The sequence below is a fragment of the Rana temporaria genome, chromosome 7 (assembly GCF_905171775.1).
Source record: "Rana temporaria chromosome 7, aRanTem1.1, whole genome shotgun sequence".
Lineage (NCBI taxonomy): Eukaryota > Metazoa > Chordata > Amphibia > Anura > Ranidae > Rana > Rana temporaria.
Window position 1 is genome coordinate 173,316,483 of NC_053495.1, and position 20,048 is coordinate 173,336,530.

The 20,048-nt window shown below is 45.8% G+C and overlaps 1 protein-coding gene across 1 annotated transcript in view; it reads left to right on the forward strand.

Annotated features, from left to right (window-relative positions):
* The window catches only part of TTC39A (tetratricopeptide repeat domain 39A), a 104,588-nt gene that overhangs the window by 23,100 nt on the left and 61,440 nt on the right, over nucleotides 1–20,048 (forward strand). The window contains exons 2-4 of the mRNA XM_040360502.1: nucleotides 5,974–6,078; nucleotides 16,225–16,356; nucleotides 18,544–18,620. Coding sequence (XP_040216436.1) covers nucleotides 5,974–6,078; nucleotides 16,225–16,356; nucleotides 18,544–18,620 — 314 coding nt within the window. The remainder of the gene's footprint in view (nucleotides 1–5,973; nucleotides 6,079–16,224; nucleotides 16,357–18,543; nucleotides 18,621–20,048) is intronic.

Consider the following 20,048-nt stretch of genomic DNA (forward strand, 5'->3'; position numbering starts at 1 on the left):
CACTAACCTGTTTGTAAACACTACCCTGCGCCTGGAAACTACCTTGTGATTGGACACAAACCTTTTCCTAAACACTACCCTGCCCCGAGACACTACTTCATGACTGAACATCACTCTGTGTTTAAAGGGTCACTAAAGGAAATTTTTTTTTTAGCTAAATAGCTTCCTTTACCTTACTGTAGTACTGGTTTCATGTCCTCATTGTTCGTTTTTGCTTTGAAGTAGCTGTAATTCTGCTGTGATCTCCACACTTTTTGCTTGTCTGGCTCCTTATAACCACAGTACTGGGAGATTTTCACGGTGGTCTAAGCTGTCATTACTGTGTGTCTAAAACTCCTCAGAACCAATCAGATTCATTTTAAAAACAAAACAGTGCCCTGGATTTGTTGTTTTTGTTCTGCGAGTCTTCCCGACTCACCTCTCACCCGGAACTTCATGTATGTACCTTTAAAACCGAACGTGAAACTAGAGGCACATTATATGATAGATTCAATTTTTAATCATTTTTAAAAGGAATCAGTTAACTTTTATGTCTCTATACCCTGTAAACAGTCATTTCAGCAAAAAAAATGTTTTCCTTTAGTGACCCTTTAAATCATGGGTCTTCAAACTACGGCCCTCCAGTTGTTCAGGAACTACAATTCCCATCATGCCTAGCCATGTCTGTGAATGTCAGTGTGTTACAATGCCTCATGGGATGTCTAGTTCTACAACAGCTGGAGGGCCGTAGTTTGAGGATCCCTGCTTTAAATGCTTCACTGTTCCTGAACACTGACCAGTACCTGTACTCATAGGCGTGCGCAGCCTATTGCATTAGGGTGTGCACCTCAAAGCTCAAACACACATGAATGCCACTGGCTGTCACAGGGAGAAGGCTCTGGTGGCGGGAGACAGTTGATTGGGAGAACATTACGCTACACCCTAAATACGAGTGTAATGTGTTTCTAAAGTTGAACCTAGCCTTTAATATAATGGTGGCATTTACACTGGCCCCTGGCACCCCCCAACCACCCATCTGGTGCCCACCTGGAAAATGCTAATTCACATGGGGTGATTAGGGTGTGGCACACCCTGTGCGCACACCTATGCCTGTACTGTTCCCGATGCCCCAACACTCAGTGCATGTATGCTGAACCTTGGCTAACAATGCCCTTTAGAGCAGCTTTCTATTTGTATCTACAGCACGTGTTGAGTAATTATTTCTTGCCTCAAGCTGGATTACCTTGTTTGTTGCTCTGTGTTATGTGATGATTCTTTATTCTTCATTCTTCTCTTGACAGTTGGATTGCTTAAAGGATTTTTTGCCTTATTTCTCCTGTACAGTGGTGTATGACAAGACCAGCAAATATATTAAAGCAGTAGTTCACCCTCCTTTCCATCATTAGACCATTACATTCGGCATCGTAGCGCGAGCTACGGTATGCCGGTCTTAAATTTTTAATCCCCGTACTCACTGTGCTATCGATGATTGAAGAATCCGACTCCCGCGGGGAATGGGCGTGCCTATGGAGAGGGAGGATGATTGACGGCCGGCTCTGGCACGTCACGCTCCCCGAAGACAGCCGGAGTAGGTCTCGGCTATTCACGGCGCCTGCGCACAGGCTATGCGCAGGCGCCATGAATAGCCAAGCCTATTTCGGCTATTTCCGGAGAAGCGTGACGTGCCAGGGCCGGCCGTCAATCACCTTCTCTCACCATAGGAACGCCCATTCCCCGGATTCTTCAATCATCGATAGCACAGTGAGTACGGGGATAAAAAATTTAAGACCGGCATACCGTAGCTCGCGCTACGATGCCGAATGTAATGGTCTAATAAAAAAAAACTTTTTTTTTTTTTTTAACAGGGTGAACCCCCTGCTTTAAGCGCAGCCACAGACCCGACTTCCTACAGTTTGACAGCTGCTAAGGAGCATGGATATATTGTTTTCATAGCATACCTTGAATTTTCCCTTTAACAAAACACTTTGTAAGAAAGTTTATATAATGTATCAACCTAGGTCATATCTTACAACATTTTCAGTAATATGCTTAATGCATGATACGTCCTGAAATCCTGCAGTCTTTTATTTATTTAATACCTCTTTCAAGTAGGTCAAGTAGTCAATAAAAATAATTTTACAAAAAGTAGGTCAAGTAGGCCCAAACAGCTCTTTTGCCAGTAGCTATGAATTTTTTAGTAGTTTTTGTACTTTGTTGGGTCCTTGGGCATAACATTTTTCAAGTAAATTTATCCCTTAAAGAATATCAATAAAGCGGGATTCCAGGAAGGAAATTTTAACTTTTATTAGGAAGATGATTTATTCACTTTCTGAGTGTGCAGTGCTGACAGCCGTCCCCGCTGAGAGAAGGCGTGCACACAGGGTGTGGCAGGTGTGCCAAGGCACACCCTAATCACCCTGTGTGATGCAGATTGCACCGAACTATACTGTGTCAAACGTGCACTAACGCACAGAAAAATACAGCATTAATAGCACGTAACACACAGAAATATACTGCGTTAAACATGCAGTAATGCACTGAAATTTACTACGTTAAGCGTGCACTAATGCACAGAAATATGCTGCATTAAACGTGCAGTAACGCACTGGAGTATACTGCGTTAAACATGCACTAATGCACAGAAACATACTGCGTTAAACGCGCAGTAACGCACAGAAATAGACCCCTGATATTTAACCAAAGCTCCCTAATGGGGCTCCTAAAATAAAAAAATTAAAATTACTGACACTGCCCTACTGACACTGTCCACGGCTCTGCTGACACCATCAGTATACTGTATATACACATGAAAATATGTTTGATCTTTGGGGTGCACACCCTAATGCCATAGGCTGCGCACACCTATGCGCTGGCCATAATCGGATTGAATTAGACAGGCTGGTTTTACCCAAGTTGATCGAACAATCACCTTGGTGCATTCAGCCTTCACATTAATGGCTGGAATCTCTGTCAGGTCGTGTTGAACCTGCCGAGATTCGAACCATGTATGGCCAGCCTAAGGCCCCTTTCACACAGACAGATAGGATGGTGCTTTTAGCTGCGGATTTTCTAATTTTCTACCGCAGTTAAAAGCACACAATGCTTTCCTATGGCCCCATTCACACACATCGTTAAGCTGCGATTTTGTTACATGCGGTTTGGTGCGAATAGAAAAAATACAATTGAATGCGTCCAGGTGCAATTTAGCGCAGCTATATGCACATAACCGCAGGTAATCGCAGTATTTTGTGTCAACTGCGGATAGCAGTGTGATTCAAGGGACCAAAAAATAAAAATAAAAAGGGTTGCTATGAGAATGACTACCGCAGCTAAACGCGGCCGCATGTAAACGCATGGTATTGCAATGTACAAATGCAGCTAATCGCAGTGCCTGAAACAATAACATGCTTTTAACTTCCGTGTGAAAGGGGCCTAACTGCACAAATTGGATGAAAAAAATATATCAGGAGAGTGATAAGGTGTAATTACATCATTGTTTCGCAGATCTGGGAGATGTATCCATTCTCTTCTGTTTACCAAAGGCAGGAATACTTATCTGCACCATATGACAGCTATAGAGTGACATTATCCTGTTCTCTGTGCTATCAAGATCCACACACAGCTTGACCACGCTTCACTATCTAACCGGACAGACTGGTTTCCAATGTGAACTTTATTTTCGGGTAATAGAGCAGAACAGAAATAAGAATTTCTATACACACCTTGTCTGCAGGAGGAGGGGCAGGCGGCAGTACCACTGGGAGATAAATAGCATGGTTACTGTGTAACACTGAGCACGCCAATTATAGACAAAAGCATTACGTAGGCTCGGGTGGCGTAGGAGGTGACAGTTCAGGTGGCATTGTCCTAGGTCCCTATCTCATGTGACGCAGGGTGCAGCTGCCCTTTTTCACACACGCCCTCCTCTGAGCATTGACATCCACCTCTATGACATGCCAGGAAGACAGAGAAGGTAGAGCAGAACAGATGAACGACTGAGATTTCTAGCTGTTCATTGTTTATAGACATTCCAGAAGCCCTAAAGGGACAATGAAGTTTAAACTATAACTAAAGGCAATAGAGGGATTAGATCACCTGTCTGGTTTTGTTTGCTTACATACCATCCAATGAGAATGGCAAACAAACATTCAAGAGTCTAAGGACACTTTCACACTGGTAGCGCCCGGGGGTCGGCAGTAAAGCGCCGCTATCCAGAGAGTCGGTCATATTTTCATGCTATGCAAATTGGATGCAGGGAATCCACATCCAATTCGCATAGGTGTGAACCCAGCCTGACTCCAGACTTAACAAGCAGTTAACCCTTGCACAGCCCGACTGCAAGGAAGGATTTACAAGTTTCCATGAAAATCTTAAAGGAACACTAAAGGTTCGTTTTTTATTAGATCAATTGATTTATGTAAGCTAGAGCATTTAAATATCACTTACCTCGTTTTTCCTTTTGACCTCCAAAATACAGTAATCCAGGTTTGAAAATGCCATTTCCTGTCACTCCTCTTCTTGCTTTCCACCAGCATCTGAGCCGTTTTGCATGGAGGAAAGCAGAATGTGCTCACCCCCTCCATATGACTACAGCCCTGCCTGAAGATGCTCTCTTATCCCTCACAGGCATGGAGGCTAAGCCTAATGGGAACTGTAGTTGCCATTAGGCCGTGATGTAGCAAGAATGAATGTGCACCGCAAACCAGGAAGTCAGTGAGAATAACGATTCAGGAGTGACGGAGGTGAATAAAACAGCTCGATTTCAACAGGTATCAAACTAGTTATAATGCAAAACATTACTTTTTACTTTATCAGCTACTGTCAGACTTTAATTTAAGAGGTAAATATTTTTGTCTTTACAACCCCTTTAAGCCTGGGTTCACACTTGTGCGATGTCAAACATCACATGTGATTCGCCCCCGCACTACGGGCTGATCACATGCGATGGCTGAACTCGCATTGGATTTACACCAAAAATGGGCAGGGACTTTTTTTTCCCCGCACTGGTTCGCATGGGTTTTCTCAGAAAACGGAGTCACCACTCTTCACTCTCCATTCTGCTCCTCCAGCGCTCGCTGGAGCACTGGCCTAGGGAGGGGGTGGGCACAGCTGGGAGGTCACCTGGGGAGCCCCAATGGATTCCCTTAACTTGTAGGGATTTTCTCTCACTTCCTGTTTTGGCTATAATGTTGGGAAGTGAAGGTAAATCTCCCCAATGGCACACAAATGGAAAAAAAATTACAGGGATTAATAACCACGGGTCAAGTCCTGGGGAAAAAAGTGTGGGAACTCCCCCACCAAAAAAAAAAAAAATTATACGCTCATATGCATAATTACTAAACCGCATGTTTTTTGTTTTTTCGATCCACTGTAACTTTAAGCAAGTTCTTCCTAAATTCAACGATAACTCACGGCAGACCTCCGCAATGTCTCCTGGGAACAATGATAAAAGCTCCCAGGAGACATTGCGGCATCGAGGAAGTGACAGAATACCCGCACACTACCCGATGAATCCATATACAGGAAGCGGCCAGTAACATAAAGGATTACTAAGGTTAGCCTGCCCCTGACTCGAGCTGGGCATCGCCGCTTAGTGAAGGATTGGCTCGGGCGGCTCGGCTGCTCGGCTGCTCTCGGCTGCTCTAGTCCTGCAAAGGGAAGTGCGTTCCTGCTGTGAAAAAAGTGCAGGAATTCCGTTCCCACGCGTTCCCGCAGGACTTGAGCCCTGTTTATAACCCTCCTTTACTCGATCCAAAATGGAAAAAAAAAGTTTTGCCTATAGTTCTACTTTAATATGTTTTTGTTAGATGTGGCATTCCCTTATTCATGGTCATTCATAAAATTATTAATAGGAAATGTGAGGGTTCAAAGAGCTGTTTATTATTATTCAGGTCATCTGGACTTCATATACTTCCAGATCTTTGCCAGTAGTGTGATATACTCTGTGAATACAAAGTGATCTTGGTAGACTGATGTGTCTTTTATCTGTTGCAGACCTCCAGATTCGGACTTGAAGACTTCTTTATCAGAATGCATGAAGGCGCTTGACATGTTCTTGAACAACAACTTCCAAGAGGCCCTTAGCTACCTTCAGGCCAAGTAAGATTTCTCGTATTTGTACTGCAGCAATGTGTACCATACCATTCTCTATACCATGTCTAAGCCTACTTTATACTGTAATTTGAGGGGTGGAAGTGAAGCTTTGTATTTGGCGTTCATATAGGCCGAGAAGAATTTTGCAACAGAGGTGTACTTCACTGAAGTTGTCTCTTTTCCAATAGCTGTTAAAGAGGAAGTAAAGCCTAAAAAAACCCCCAAAAAAACAAAACCCTGCAAGACAAAGGCATAATGAGCTGGTATGCATAGCATACTAGCTCATTATGTAATACTCACATCCGATCGAAGCCCCTGCAGCCGTCCTCGTACACCACTCGGGCGGCCGACATCTCTCCCGGGGGTTACTTCCGGATATCGCGGCTCCGGCACTGTGATTGGCCAGAGCTGCGATGACGTCACACATGTGCACAGGAGCCGCCAGTCATGGCACAGGCTCCTTTAGGAATGGCACGATCGCTGTTGCTAAAGTGTACCAACGCCATTGTCTATGGCGCATGCGCCGTAGACGTCGGCACCGGTCATTTCTGTAAATATCTCCTAAACCGTGGAGGTTTAGGAGATATTTCGAGCACCTATAGGTAAGCCTTAATCTAGACTTACCTGTAGGTAAAATTGGTTGTAACAGGTTTACAACCACTTTAAGTGTTTGAGAAGTGTTGTCTCTGGATCCAGTATTGTTTTGGATTATGGAAAGAATATTGCAGATTAGCTGCACGTTGAGCTACAGAGAGTTCTGTGACTGCTCTTTACAACCTCATCATGCTGTCTAGCCTAATTTATACAGCTGAATTACTTGGAGGTATACTTTAGAACAAACCGCTCCGGCGTGTTTGCATAGAACACTGCAGAGCCAGTCAGGAAGTGTGCACGGCGCTGTGCTAATCACAGCCAGGGAGACATTGTCCCGATGCTCGGCTGCAGGGATCGTGAAATGTCTCCCTGGCTGTTATTAGCGCAGCGCCGTGCACACTTCCTGGCGGGCTCTGCACGTGTTCTATGCGAACACGCCAGAGCTCATCCTTACTCGTCATAGAGGTGGGATGATGAAGCAGGCAGTGTTCATATTTACGCAACAAATGGCCAAGGTTCTACCATCCACTAAAATCTTTGTGCTCTAGGCCAGTGGCCTAGATGGGGCCCTTTGTTTTCCTTTGTCTGGCTCTTGGGACACTATTATTCCCACTGACACAGAGAACGTAGCACTATTCCATCCACTGACACGGACGATGGGGCATTGTTATTCCAACCGATTCCAACAATGGGGAGCTATTCCTCTCACTGACACCAACAATGTGGCACTATTTCTCCTACTGACACCAACAATGTGGCACTAATCCTCCCACTGACACCAACAATGTGGCGCTATTCCTCCCACTGACACCAATTATGAAGCACCTGCCACTGACACCAATGATGGGGTACTGTTCTTCCCCCTAATACCAAAGATGGGGCATTGTTTACTCCCACTGATGTCAGAGCATTTTCTACTTTCGTTGGCCACACTCTGGCCCCCCTAAAGTCTGAAGGACAGTAAACTTGGCCCTTTGTTTAGAAAGTTTGTTGACTCCTGCCCTAGGCTAATGGGCAGTCGAAGTGGACATGATTGGAACACCCCTGTCTGACTGGCATTCAGTGGTTAGTGGATATTTCAGGTGCCAGAAGGTCTACACCCCATCTCTCTGAAGAAGGTGGTGCCCAAATTCACACAGAATGTTGGCTTTATTTCTACCTGATTGTAAGTAAAACGCTACATTTATGATCCCAAGCCTTATGAATTTGTGTTTACAGCATTCATCACACACCTCACACTGATGTTATGCTGCGTACACACGATCATTTTTCGGCATGAAAAAACGTTGTTTTTCAAAAATGTAATTTAAAATGATCGTGTGGGCTTCACATAATTTTTCAGGTTCTGAAAAACGACAATTTTTTTTCGAACATACTGCATTTTTTAACGTTGTTTTAAACTATGGCCCGGATTCACGTAGAGCTGCGTATATTTGTTTCGGGCGTAGCGCATCTCATATGCGCTACGCCGACGTAACATTGAGAGGCAAGAACAGTATTCACAAAGCACTCGCTCCCAACGTTGCGCCGGCGTAAGGTAAATTGTCCGGCGTAAGCCCGCCTAATTCAAAGTAGGAAGGAAGTGGGCGTGGTCTATTTAAATGAAGCTTGACCCCATGCAAATGATGGGCCGAACGAATGGCGCATGCGCGCATGCTCAGAATCACGTCGAATTTACTCCCTAAGATACGATGGCTCAATGCCTACGACGTGAACGTAACCTACGCCCAGCCCCATTCACGTACGACTTACGTAAACAACGTAAAATATAACGGCTGTTGCGTCGTCCATACCTTTGCATGGGATGCGCCTCCTATAGGTGGAATAACTTTACGCCGGACGTACGCCTTACGTAAACGGCGTATACTACTGCGATGGGCGCAAGTACGTTCGTGAATCGGCGTATCTCTGTCATTTGCATATTCGACGCGTAAATCAATGGAAGCGCCCCTTGCAGCCAGCGTAAATATGTGCCCAGGCTCCGACGGCGTAGGAAACTTACGTCGGTCGGATGAAGCCACATTTCAGGCGTATCTAGCATTAGGAATACGACGGCGCATCTGTGCACTTACGCGGCGTATATAAAGAAACGTCGGCGTAAGTGCTTTAAGAATCCGGGCCTATGTCTTTTTCGGGTTGTAAAAAATGATCGTGTGTGGGCTAAAACGATGTTAAAAACCCGCGCATGCTCAGAAGCAAGTTATGAGACGGAAGCGCTCGTTCTGGTAAAACTACCGTTCATAATGGAGTAAGCACATTCATCACGCTGTAACAGACAAAAAAGCGCGAATCGTCTTTTACTAACACGGCATCAGCTAAAGCAGTCCTAAGGCGAATGGAACTTCCCCTTTATAGTGCCGTCGTACGTATTGTATGTCACCGCGCTTTTCTAGATAATTTTTTAAAAACTATGGTGTGTGGGCAACGTCGTTTTAATGATGAAGTTGGAAAAACATTGTTTTTTCAACATGCTGAAAAACTACGTTTTTTTTCATGCTGAAAAATGATCGTGTGTACGCGGCATTACACTGCTCGCTTCAGTACCTCCAACAGTCAAGCAGTTGAGGATGTGAAACTGATCCTCACACCCACCATGTGGAACCCCAAATATGGGTTCACGTTTAAGGCGTTACCACAGCTTTCACCCAGTGCAATCCTACACATCCATGAAAACTGTTTGGGCCAAAATCCACTAGTGCATTGCATGTGTTACTGTAATGCAGTGCTTCTCAATTATTTTCTGTCATGCCCCCCCCTAGGAAGAAGAAAACATTTCGGGCCCCCCCCCCGCGCGACTGTAATAAGTATCTTTTGTCTATAAAATTGTTATTGCTCTATACGGTTTTTAGGTGAACCTCCACTTTAAGCTGACAACTGCACGTTGGTTTTTGATCACCTCTGCGTTTTATTTTTTTCCTTTTTTTTTCAACAAAAGATCAATTTTGACATTTGTTTTTTAACGTTTTTTTTATAAACTGGCCCTCCTCATTGGAGTACAGGTGAGGTGGGAGGAGGGATGACACCTGTCAGCCTGCTGGATAAGGTGGAGGGGACAGGCGGCCTTACCTTTTCTTCAGCGCACTGTGTAAGGCGGCAGTCTGTCAGTCCCGTCCTGGTCCCGCCGTTAGAATTTGAACTGCATGCCTTACGCATGCACGCAACGGCGCCGCGCTACCACCTGACCACCTGACCTGAGACGCGGAGGAGGGAGGAAGGGAGGGCGTGTGTGCCAAGGGGACCAGACAGTGTCAGACACTTCGGGCGCGTCGGCGCCACCCCCCCCTTCTGCAGCACCGGGGTGCCGTGCAGATCAGCATCCCCAGCATCCCCGCACACATCATTCACGATCAGGCCAGCCCTGGTCGCTATGGCAGTAGTTCCGCCACTGGCTGGAAACGGGGGATAATTGCCAGGTCACACGAGCCCCCCTTTACGGAGCCTCGCGGCCCCCCAGGGGGGCGCGCCACACTATTTGAGAAGCACAGCTGTAATGCAACAAGCAAGATGTGATACAATGGGGTGCTTTTTTTTTCTTAACGGCGCGCTAATGCATTTACAGAGTGCTCTTGCCCTACATAGCAGACCACAATGCACACACATAGGGCAAGAGCAATTTCTCCTGTGTTGGGGTCCTACAAAAGTAAATAAGCTCCAATAATGCAGTACACCACAATGCATGATAAAGCATGTTGTGGAGCATGCGTTACTGCAATGCACTATGGTGTGAATGGGGCCCTCTTGTAGAGATCATAAATCTGCATCCGTTTCCTCATTGCTTTGATCTGCTAATTTCTCTCTTAAAGAAAACTGCTTCTACTAAAGCACTTCCCCTTGCAATACATTTCCAACTGTGAAACTCTTGAACGAGCGTGAAGCCCATAATATGCTTTAAATACCAGTCATGGATGATTCATCATTTAGCCTTTGTGAATTTGTCAGGTTTATTGACATTCATGATTGATTTTGTGTAAAAAATCAGGATTGCTGGTATCACAAGTTTCCATATAGTGTAATGTCGTTATAATGGGCAGAAACATTGTACGTTTTTACTTCTTGTGCAATGAAATAAACCTCTGTGAATTCATGACTCACTAACCACATTAACACCCAGAATTGCCAGATATGTGATCACCTCAGGAATGTACGGCTGCTTCTCCCAGCATCCTCCTGTCATATTTACTCGTTGTGGATACCGAAATAATAGTATTCATCTCTTTATCTGTGTATGAGCCAAATCCGATACAAGAAATCTTCCCATCCTATTCCTGCTTTACTTGCCAATGGAACTTGTTGTATTTAACTGGATAATAGGAGAAGCTTGATCAAGAGATCAAAACTGATCAAAACAAAGCCTTTTCTATATACAAATGGTATCTTTGTGCGGGCGTAAGGTATCCTATTTACGTTACGCCTCCGCAACTTTGACAGGCAAGTGCCGTATTCTCAAACCAAAGTTGCGGCGGCGTAGCGTAAATAGGCCGGCGTAAGCCTGCCTAATTCAAATGTGGTAGATGTGGGCGTGTGTTATGTAAATTTAATGTGACCCCACGTAAATGACGCTTTTTACGAACGGCGCATGCACCGTCCGTGAAAGTATCCCAGTGCGCATGCTCCAAATTAACCCGCAAGAAGCCAATGCTTTCGACGTGAACGTAAATGACGCCCAGCCCTATTCGCGAACGACTTACGCGAACGGCGTAAAATTTTCAAAATTCAACGCGGGAACGACGTCCATACTTAACATTGGTACGCCTCATATAGCAGGGGTAACTTTACGCCGGAAAAAGCCTAACGTAAACGGCATATCTGTACTGCGTCGGCCGGGCGTACGTTCGTGAATTGGCCTATCTAGCTGATTTACATATTTCTAGGCGTAAATCAGCATACACGCCCCTATCGGCCAGCGTAAATATGCAGTTAAGATACAACGGCGTAAGAGACTTACGCCGGTCGGATCTAATACAAATCTATGCGTAACTGATTCTGAGAATCAGGCGCATAGATACGACAGCTCGGACTCAGAGTTACGACGGCGTATCTGGAGATACGCCGGCTTAACTCGTACGAGAATCCGGGCCACGGTATTCATTTTTGGCAACTTGGGAGTAATTTGTATTATTACTGTGTGCGTTTATATATTTTGTTTAGCGATCTCTTGAAACAAGGCTAGTAACCTGGGGGAGGCTCAGATCTTATCTGGCTTTGTACTGGACAGGTAAAAGGGGAAGAATATGGAGTAGGTCATAGGAATGGGTGTCCATCCATTGAATATTTGCCCTACACCCCAATGTAATAGGAAGTTTGTTTGTGTATAATTATGCTCGCAATCCAAGGTTTTACTGTATATGCATTCTGAACACAGGAGGTTGTCTGCTCAGCAGGGGCACCATTCAAATAATGTTTTGCAAAGAGTTCTCTCATTGAACGAGGAGGATACTGTGCAGGCCCAGACTGGGACAAAAAATAGGCCCTGGCATTTTAGACTGAGCAGCCCGAGGGGGGGGGGGGGGGGGGAGCGCTTTGCGGCGGCGGTTAATGATGGGATGTGGGGTTCCAGAACCTTGTACCTCTGGACCCCTTTAAATTACAAAGCACCCTGCACCTCTGGGCCCCTTTACATTACACAACACCCTGCACCTCTGGACCCCTTTACATTACACAGCACCCTGCACCTCTGGGCCCCTTTTACATTACACAGCACCCTGCACCTCTGGGCCCCTTTACATTACACAGCACCCTGCACCTCTGGGCCCCTTTACATTACACAGCACTCTGGACCCCTTTACATTACACAGCACCCTGCACCTCTGGACCCCTTTACATTACACAGCACCCTGCACCTCTGGACCCCTTTACATTACACAGCACCCTGCACCTCTGGACCCCTTTACATTACACAACACCCTGCACCTCTGGGCCCCTTTACATTACACAGCACTCTGGACCCCTTTACATTACACAGCACCCTGCACCTCTGGACCCCTTTACATTACACAGCACCCTGCACCTCTGGACCCCTTTACATTACACAGCACCCTGCACCTCTGGACCCCTTTACATTACACAGCACCCTGCACCTCTGGACCCCTTTACACTACACAGCACCCTGCACCTCTGGACCCCTTTACATTACACAGCACCCTGCACCTCTGGACCCCTTTACATTACACAGCACCCTGCACCTCTGGACCCCTTTACATTACACAGCACCCTGCGCCTCTGGGCCCCTTTACATTACACAGCACCCTGCACCTCTGGACCCCTTTACATTACACAGCACCCTGCACCTCTGGACCCCTTTACATTACACAGCACCCTGCACCTCTGGACCCCTTTACATTACACAGCACCCTGCACCTCTGGACCCCTTTACATTACACAGCACCCTGCACCTCTGGACCCCTTTACATTACACAGCACCCTGCGCCTCTGGGCCCCTTTACATTACACAGCACCCTGCACCTCTGGACCCCTTTACATTACACAGCACCCTGCACCTCTGGGCCCCTTTACATTACACAGCCCCCTGCACCTCTGTGCCCCTTTACATTACTCAGCACCCTGCCCCTCTGGACCCCTTTACATTACACAGCACCCTGCACCCCTTTACATTACACAGCACCCTGCACCTCTGGACCCCTTTACATGGCACCTGGAAGTAAGTTGATATTTTGAGCTTCTAGGGACATCCACCAGGTATGGCATATACACTTAATAGATAGGATCACAAAGAGCTACAGTAATGTGGTGTAATTAGTTAAGCCGCAGCTGTAAATACTGTCCCCTTACAAAGGGGGAACAGAAATGTGCGAATTTGGACTAAACAGCACTTGCCTTACACCTCCAACTGATTAAAACTATATTTGTACATTTAATATATTCAACCCCTTAAAGGGGTTGTAAAGGTTTGTTTTTTATTTTCTAAATAGGTTCCTTTAAGCTACTGCATTGTTGGTTCACTTATCTTTTCCTTCGATTTCCCTTCTAAATGTTTTTTTTCTTTGTCTGTGTAGCGCCCCCTTACTTTCAGCCACTTTTCCCCAGCAGCCAATCAGAGGAGTTTTTCCCTCGCTGGGCATGCTGGGGAGGGGTATATCTGTGGCAGACGCCATTGATTTGTGTCCTTTTTCGCGGGGTCTGTGTTCCAGGTGCGGCACCCACCTTTGGGGTGCGCGCATACATGGGCCCCGCCACTATGGCCCACCTGGCCGGAGTTACGCACCATGCGGAGCTCCATACTGATGTTGAAAGGGGCCCCAGCGCCTTGCTGGGTCCTGAACCTTACTAGGAGACTCCTAGTCTGAAGGCTGTGCGGTGGGGGATCGGCTCAGGGAGAACCCAGAGAGAGGTTATCCAGGAGTTCTGAACGAGCCATTGGGAGTCTGGTTACCGTGATACTGACAGGTACAATGCAGCTGTCTACCGGTGACTCTAACTGAATTTACTGGGAGGATTCATTCAATCCAACTATTGCTCATTAAATGTCTAAGCCTGTGGCAGAGGCCTGTTTCCTCCCAGCGATCTACAAGTGACACTTCGGCTGCCAGGCTTGTGGCAGAAGTCTGTCCAGGGGCACTTCACCCACTTAAGACCCGGACCATTATGCAGGTTAAGGACCTTGCCCCTTTTTGCGATTCGGCTTGGACATGTTTATCATATGTTATGTTATGTTTATCATAATATGAGGTGATCCACAGTTCATTGTATATTACCAGGATGTGTTATGTGGGGGAGGGGTGGATTTCTCACTTTTTAATACTGTGGATCACCTCGTATTATGATAAACATAACATAACATATGATAAACATGTCCGAGCTAGATATGTAAATAACCTGTCACTCAAAGCAAGAAGAGAGGAAAGGACTTTTTATTTAGACAGGTTTTTATCTGGAAGTCTGTTAATTTTCACTGAACAATAAAAGAGGATTGCTCAGAGCTGGATTAACTCTGTGTGGCGAGACTGGGCACAGATGATAGGAAATCTTATACTCTACATTGTGACATCCACTTTAATGCAGGGTCCTGGGTTTAGTAACACTTTAAGATTTTGTACCCGGAGTTCGGTTTTGAATACATATTCATTAAAATAAACTTAGAATAAATTGGATAACAGAAAATATATCAGGTTATTTGGGATTCTAGTGGATTTAGGGGAAGTCTAGAGATTTCCCCCAAAATTTCCTGACCTGGTAACAAATTTTTTGGACAGTAGTAAAAACCCAACAGAAGACCCAACCCTTCCCCATTCTAAAGTTTTGGCTTGGGTTAAATTTGAAAAGAAATCTCTTATAATAGAATTATGGGGCCGCCATCTCTGACCTCCTTCTGTGAATTCTAGTTTTCTGGCTGTCATGCTAATCCCCTATCTTCAATACTTTTAGCCACTGACCTGGAACAATCATCCAAATCAGGAATGTCAGACTTCACCCTCTGCATGTTTATTATGGGTTAGTGACTCAAAAAGTAATTACTCCAGAGTATAAGGACTGCAGAACATCTGGAAAGTATTCACAGCGCTTCACTTTTTCCACATTTTATTTTGGTACAGCTGTATTCCAAAATGGATTAATGGGGTATTGTTTGTAGAATTTCGACGGAAATAATGAATTGAATGCATTTTGGAATAAAGCTGTAACATAACAAAATGTGGAAAAAGTGAAGCACTGTGAATACTTTCTGGATACACCGTACATCCAGGCAACTAGCATTTATAGAGAGGAGGAGTCAGCAGTGGCAGCTCCAATACCTAGCTCATGGCATGTAGGCTGTGGGCCAGATCCACGTAGCGTGGCGCATTGTTCTGTCCGGTGTAGCGTATCTGTGATGCACTACGCCGCCGTAACTTACACCGTATTTTTCTTATCCTCAAAGAATTTGCGCCGTAAGTTACGGCGGCGTAGTGTAACTTTGGCGGCGTAAGGGCGCGCAATTCAAATGGATGTCATGGGGGCTGGTTTTATGTAAATACGTCTTGACCCGACGTTAATGACGTTTTTTTTAACGGCGCATGCGCCGTCCGTGGGGGTATCCCAGTGCGCATGCTTGAAATTAACCCGCAACAAGCCAATGCTTACGACGTGAACGTCATTCTACGCAAAGCCCTGTTTGCGAACGACTTACGCAAACGACGTAAAAAATTCAAAATTCGATGCGGGAACGCCGGCCATACTTAACATAGGATACGCCTCATATAGCAGGGGTAACTATACGCCGAAAAAAGCCTTACGGAAACTATGTGAAAAAATGCGCCGGCCGGACGTACGTTCGTGGATCGGCATATCTAGCTAATTTGCATACTCGACACGGAAATCGACGGAAACGCCACCTAGCGGCCAGCGTAAATATGCACCTTAGGTCCGACGGCGTACTAAGACGTACGCCAGTCGGATCTAGCACAGCTTCAGGCGTATCTTGTTTTGTGGATACAAAACAAAGATACGCCGGAGCAAACTAGAAGTTATGTGGCGTATCAATAGATACGCCAGCGTAACTGCTTCGTGGATCTGCCCCTGTGTTTTTACTAATCCAATCTGCTTCATTCTCTTTTATACGCACAGGTCCAGAGAGAGTATGTACCATGCCTTGACCTTCGCCACCATGCTGGAAATGCAAGCCATGATGACCTTCGACCCTCAGGACATAGTGCATGCTGGGAACACCATGAAGGAGGCCCAGGCCGTGTGTCAGAGGTCTGTACAGCCAGGAGAGGTTACTCATCCTCGGGGGAAGGGTAACATATTACATTGCTGTGACAAATAATAACACGACCCGGAACTGATGTATGTAACTATCACTGGATTACAGGCATGTACAGTGTCGGTATGGAAAATCTTATGTCAGTTCCACCTTTATAGGGGAAATAGGTTTGTGTTGGAAATATAAAAACTCCAGAGAGGTTAGAAGATCGGTATATGAACTCCAACAATGCATTTCTCTTATTTCCTTCCCTTCAGTCTGCTAAATAAACCATTGAACAAGTTTCATTATCTCTGTTTAACAAGTAGCTCTAACACCTGTTCCTGGGTGATAACGCTGCTCAGTACAATTGTAACCCCAGGACAGGTAAGTGATACTTACCTATAGGTACAGTCAAAATCTCCTAAACGTGCGTCCTTTAGGAGATATTTTCTTTAGATACAGCCAGTGACATCACCAGCGCATGCGCTGTAAAGGAACGGCATATCCACATCGTTCCTTCAGAGTCGTGTCGTAAACAGCATCACATGCCCGAAGCCCGCAAACCCAGAAGAAAAAACAGGTAAAGACGGAAAGCACCTGAGGGCTTTGTTTTCAGATAAGTCTGTCATACTAGCACATTATGACCTAAACTGCCCGGTGCCTTTTTATATTTATTTTTTTATTTGGTTTACTACCTCTTTAATGGCAAGATTACCAGAATAACATAAAGGGGAACAAGTGTGAAAGAATAATAATGCAGCCACCACATCTAAAGACCGGTATGTTGCAATACTATACATTTTCATTCTTGGGTTTAGATACCGGCTTAAAGGGTCTGGTCCTGGTCTTCTGGGGTCCCTCGGCGGCTGTCTCGGCTCCCCCTCGCAAGAATTCATCACCTTCATGCCAGTACAGGGGATGGTACTGGTGCCGGCTGTCCTAGTTGAAATCTTTCATCCTCTGCCAACCCCTATGCCAGGGATATGTAATTAGCGGACCTCCAGCTGTTGCAAAACTACAATTCCCATCATGCCTCTGCCTCTGGTGTCATGTTTGTGACTGACAGGGTCTTGCTATGCCTCATGGGAATTGTAGTTCTGCAACAGCTGGAGGTCCGCTAATTGCATATCCCTGCCCTATGCCCATACTCCCACATTCCCACATTGGTAATTTTACAGTGTGCGGGGGTTAATACAGCTGCTGGCCCTGTCATAGGCACTTGTCAACTATACCAGTCCTTTCCCACCCCCTTCTCCATTCATAAAAGTTGTACTATAGATTCAATGGATGAAAAGCACTCTATGAATGGAGGAGGCGGACCTTTCAATTATCTGCTCGTCCTCCATTCATAGAGTGCTTTTTTATTGCTGGAACCTGTAGTACAGCTTCTATGAATGGAGGAGGGGGCAGAAAGGGTGGGTATGATTGCCATTCATGATTAGTGCCTATGACAGGTCCAGTGGCTGTATTAACCCCAGCAGCCCTGGAAGATTACCACTGCAGGAGGGGGAAGAGGGTAGAAGATTTCAGATAGGACAGCCGGTGTATTGTCACAGTTTGCTGCCTATCCTAGAATGCTCCGGAAGTCACGTGGCGGCCAACTGCGCATGCGCGATGCTTTCCAAACGCAAATGCGATGCGTTCCAATGCATTCACGACAGTGCACACCAGTGAAACCTCGGTCGGCATCCAGGCTCTTTCCTTAACATCCCCGTAGATTGGAGGATGTTAAAAAAAGAGCCAGGAGGCCGAGCGAGCGGCCGATGTCGGGTTCGCTGGTGTGTACTGTCGAAAATCCATTGGAACGCATCGCGCATGCGCAGTTGGCCACCACGTGACTTCCGCAGCATTCTAGGATAGGCAGCAAACTGTGACACTACACCGGCACAAGGAACAATTCTCAATAAATGGAAGTACCATCCCTTGTGCTAAAAAAAAAATGTTTAATTAATCTATAACTCCTGTAAACATTTATGTGAATGTTGGAAATGACTGATGTTGTTGGAGCGCCGTCTTATAACAATGACGCATTTGTGCAGCACCCGTCCCCTCTCTCTCCTCTTCTGTCCTGGATAGAATCCTGTTTGTTTTTCCTCTCCGGGTGTCTTGTGTATTTTGTGTGGGAATATCTCCAGTGTGTACACTTCACATATCAGTGTGACACCTGTGTGTTCCATCCCCCCCCCCCCCCTGCACAGGTTTCGGAAGAGATCCACAGTCGCAGACTCCTTCAACAATTTAGTTCATGGCCAAAGTCTGGATCAATTCTCGGAAGGTATTTATAGATTTTTTGATGTTTCATATTGCGCTAATAGAGCCAAACTCCATAGTAATGCATACTTCTCTTGTCTTTGTGTTTAGTTTCCATAGATCATTCTCAGGTCTGGCCCAAGACATTGTGCTGCCTGGGTCCAAGAATACAATTCTGCCCCCCAACCCCCCCCCCCCAAAAAAAAAACATGCCCACCAAAAGGACCTTACATACATTATTCTATATCATGATAATTAAAACTAAAATTATATTTATCAGGAAGCATTTTGTTTATATGCAAACTTAACGTATATGACATATGTTCAATTCCAAGGGAAGGGCTAGGGGAGTATAGGGGTGGGCTTGGGCGATATAGGGGTGGGCTAGGGCAGTATAGGGACCGGCTAGGGCAGTATAGGGACGGGCTAGGGCAATATAGGGACGGGCTAGGGCAGTATAGGGACGGGCTAGGACAGTATAGGGGTGGGCTAGGGCAGTATATAGGCGGCCTAGGGCAGTATATAGATAGGGTAGTATATGGACAGACTAGGGTAGTATATGGACAGACTAGGGTAGTATATGGACAGGCTAGGGTAGTATATGGACAGGCTAGGGTAGTATATGGACAGGCTAGGGTATTATATAGACAGGCTATGGTAGTATATTGACAGGCTAGGGTAGTATATAGACAGGATAAGGTAGTATATGGACAGGATAAGGTAGTATATGGACAGGCTAGGGTAGTATATGGACATACTAGGGTAGTATATGGGCAGGCTAGGGTAGTATATGGACAGGCTAGGGTAGTATATGGACAGGCTTGGGTAGTATATGGGCAGGCTAGGGTAGTATATGGACAGGCTAGGGTAGTATATGGACTGGCTAGGGTAGTATATAGACAGGCTAGGGTACTATATGGACAGGCTAGGGCAGTATAGGGGCCGGCTAGAGTAGTATATAGACAGGCTAGGGTAGTATATGGGCAGGCTAGGGTAGTATATGGACAAGCTAGGGTAGTATATGTACAGGCTGGGGTAGTATATGGGCAGGCTGGGGTAATATATAGACAGGCTAGGGTAGTATATGGACAGGCTAGGGTAGTATATGGACAGGCTAGGGTAGTATATGGACAGGCTAGGGTAGTATATGGACAGGCTAGGGCAGTATATGGACAGGCTAGGGTAGTATATGGACAGGCTAGGGTAGTATATGGACAGGCTAGGGTAGTATATTGACTTACTAGGGTAGTATATGGGCAAGCTAGGGTAGTATATGGGCAGGCTAGGGTAATATATGGACAGGCTAGGGTAGTATATGGACAGGCTTGGGTAGTATATGGGAAGGCTAGGGTAGTATATGGACAGAGTAGGGTAGTATATGGACTGGCTAGGGTAGTATATGGACAGAGTAGGGTAGTATATGGACTGGCTAGGGTAGTATATAGACAGGCTA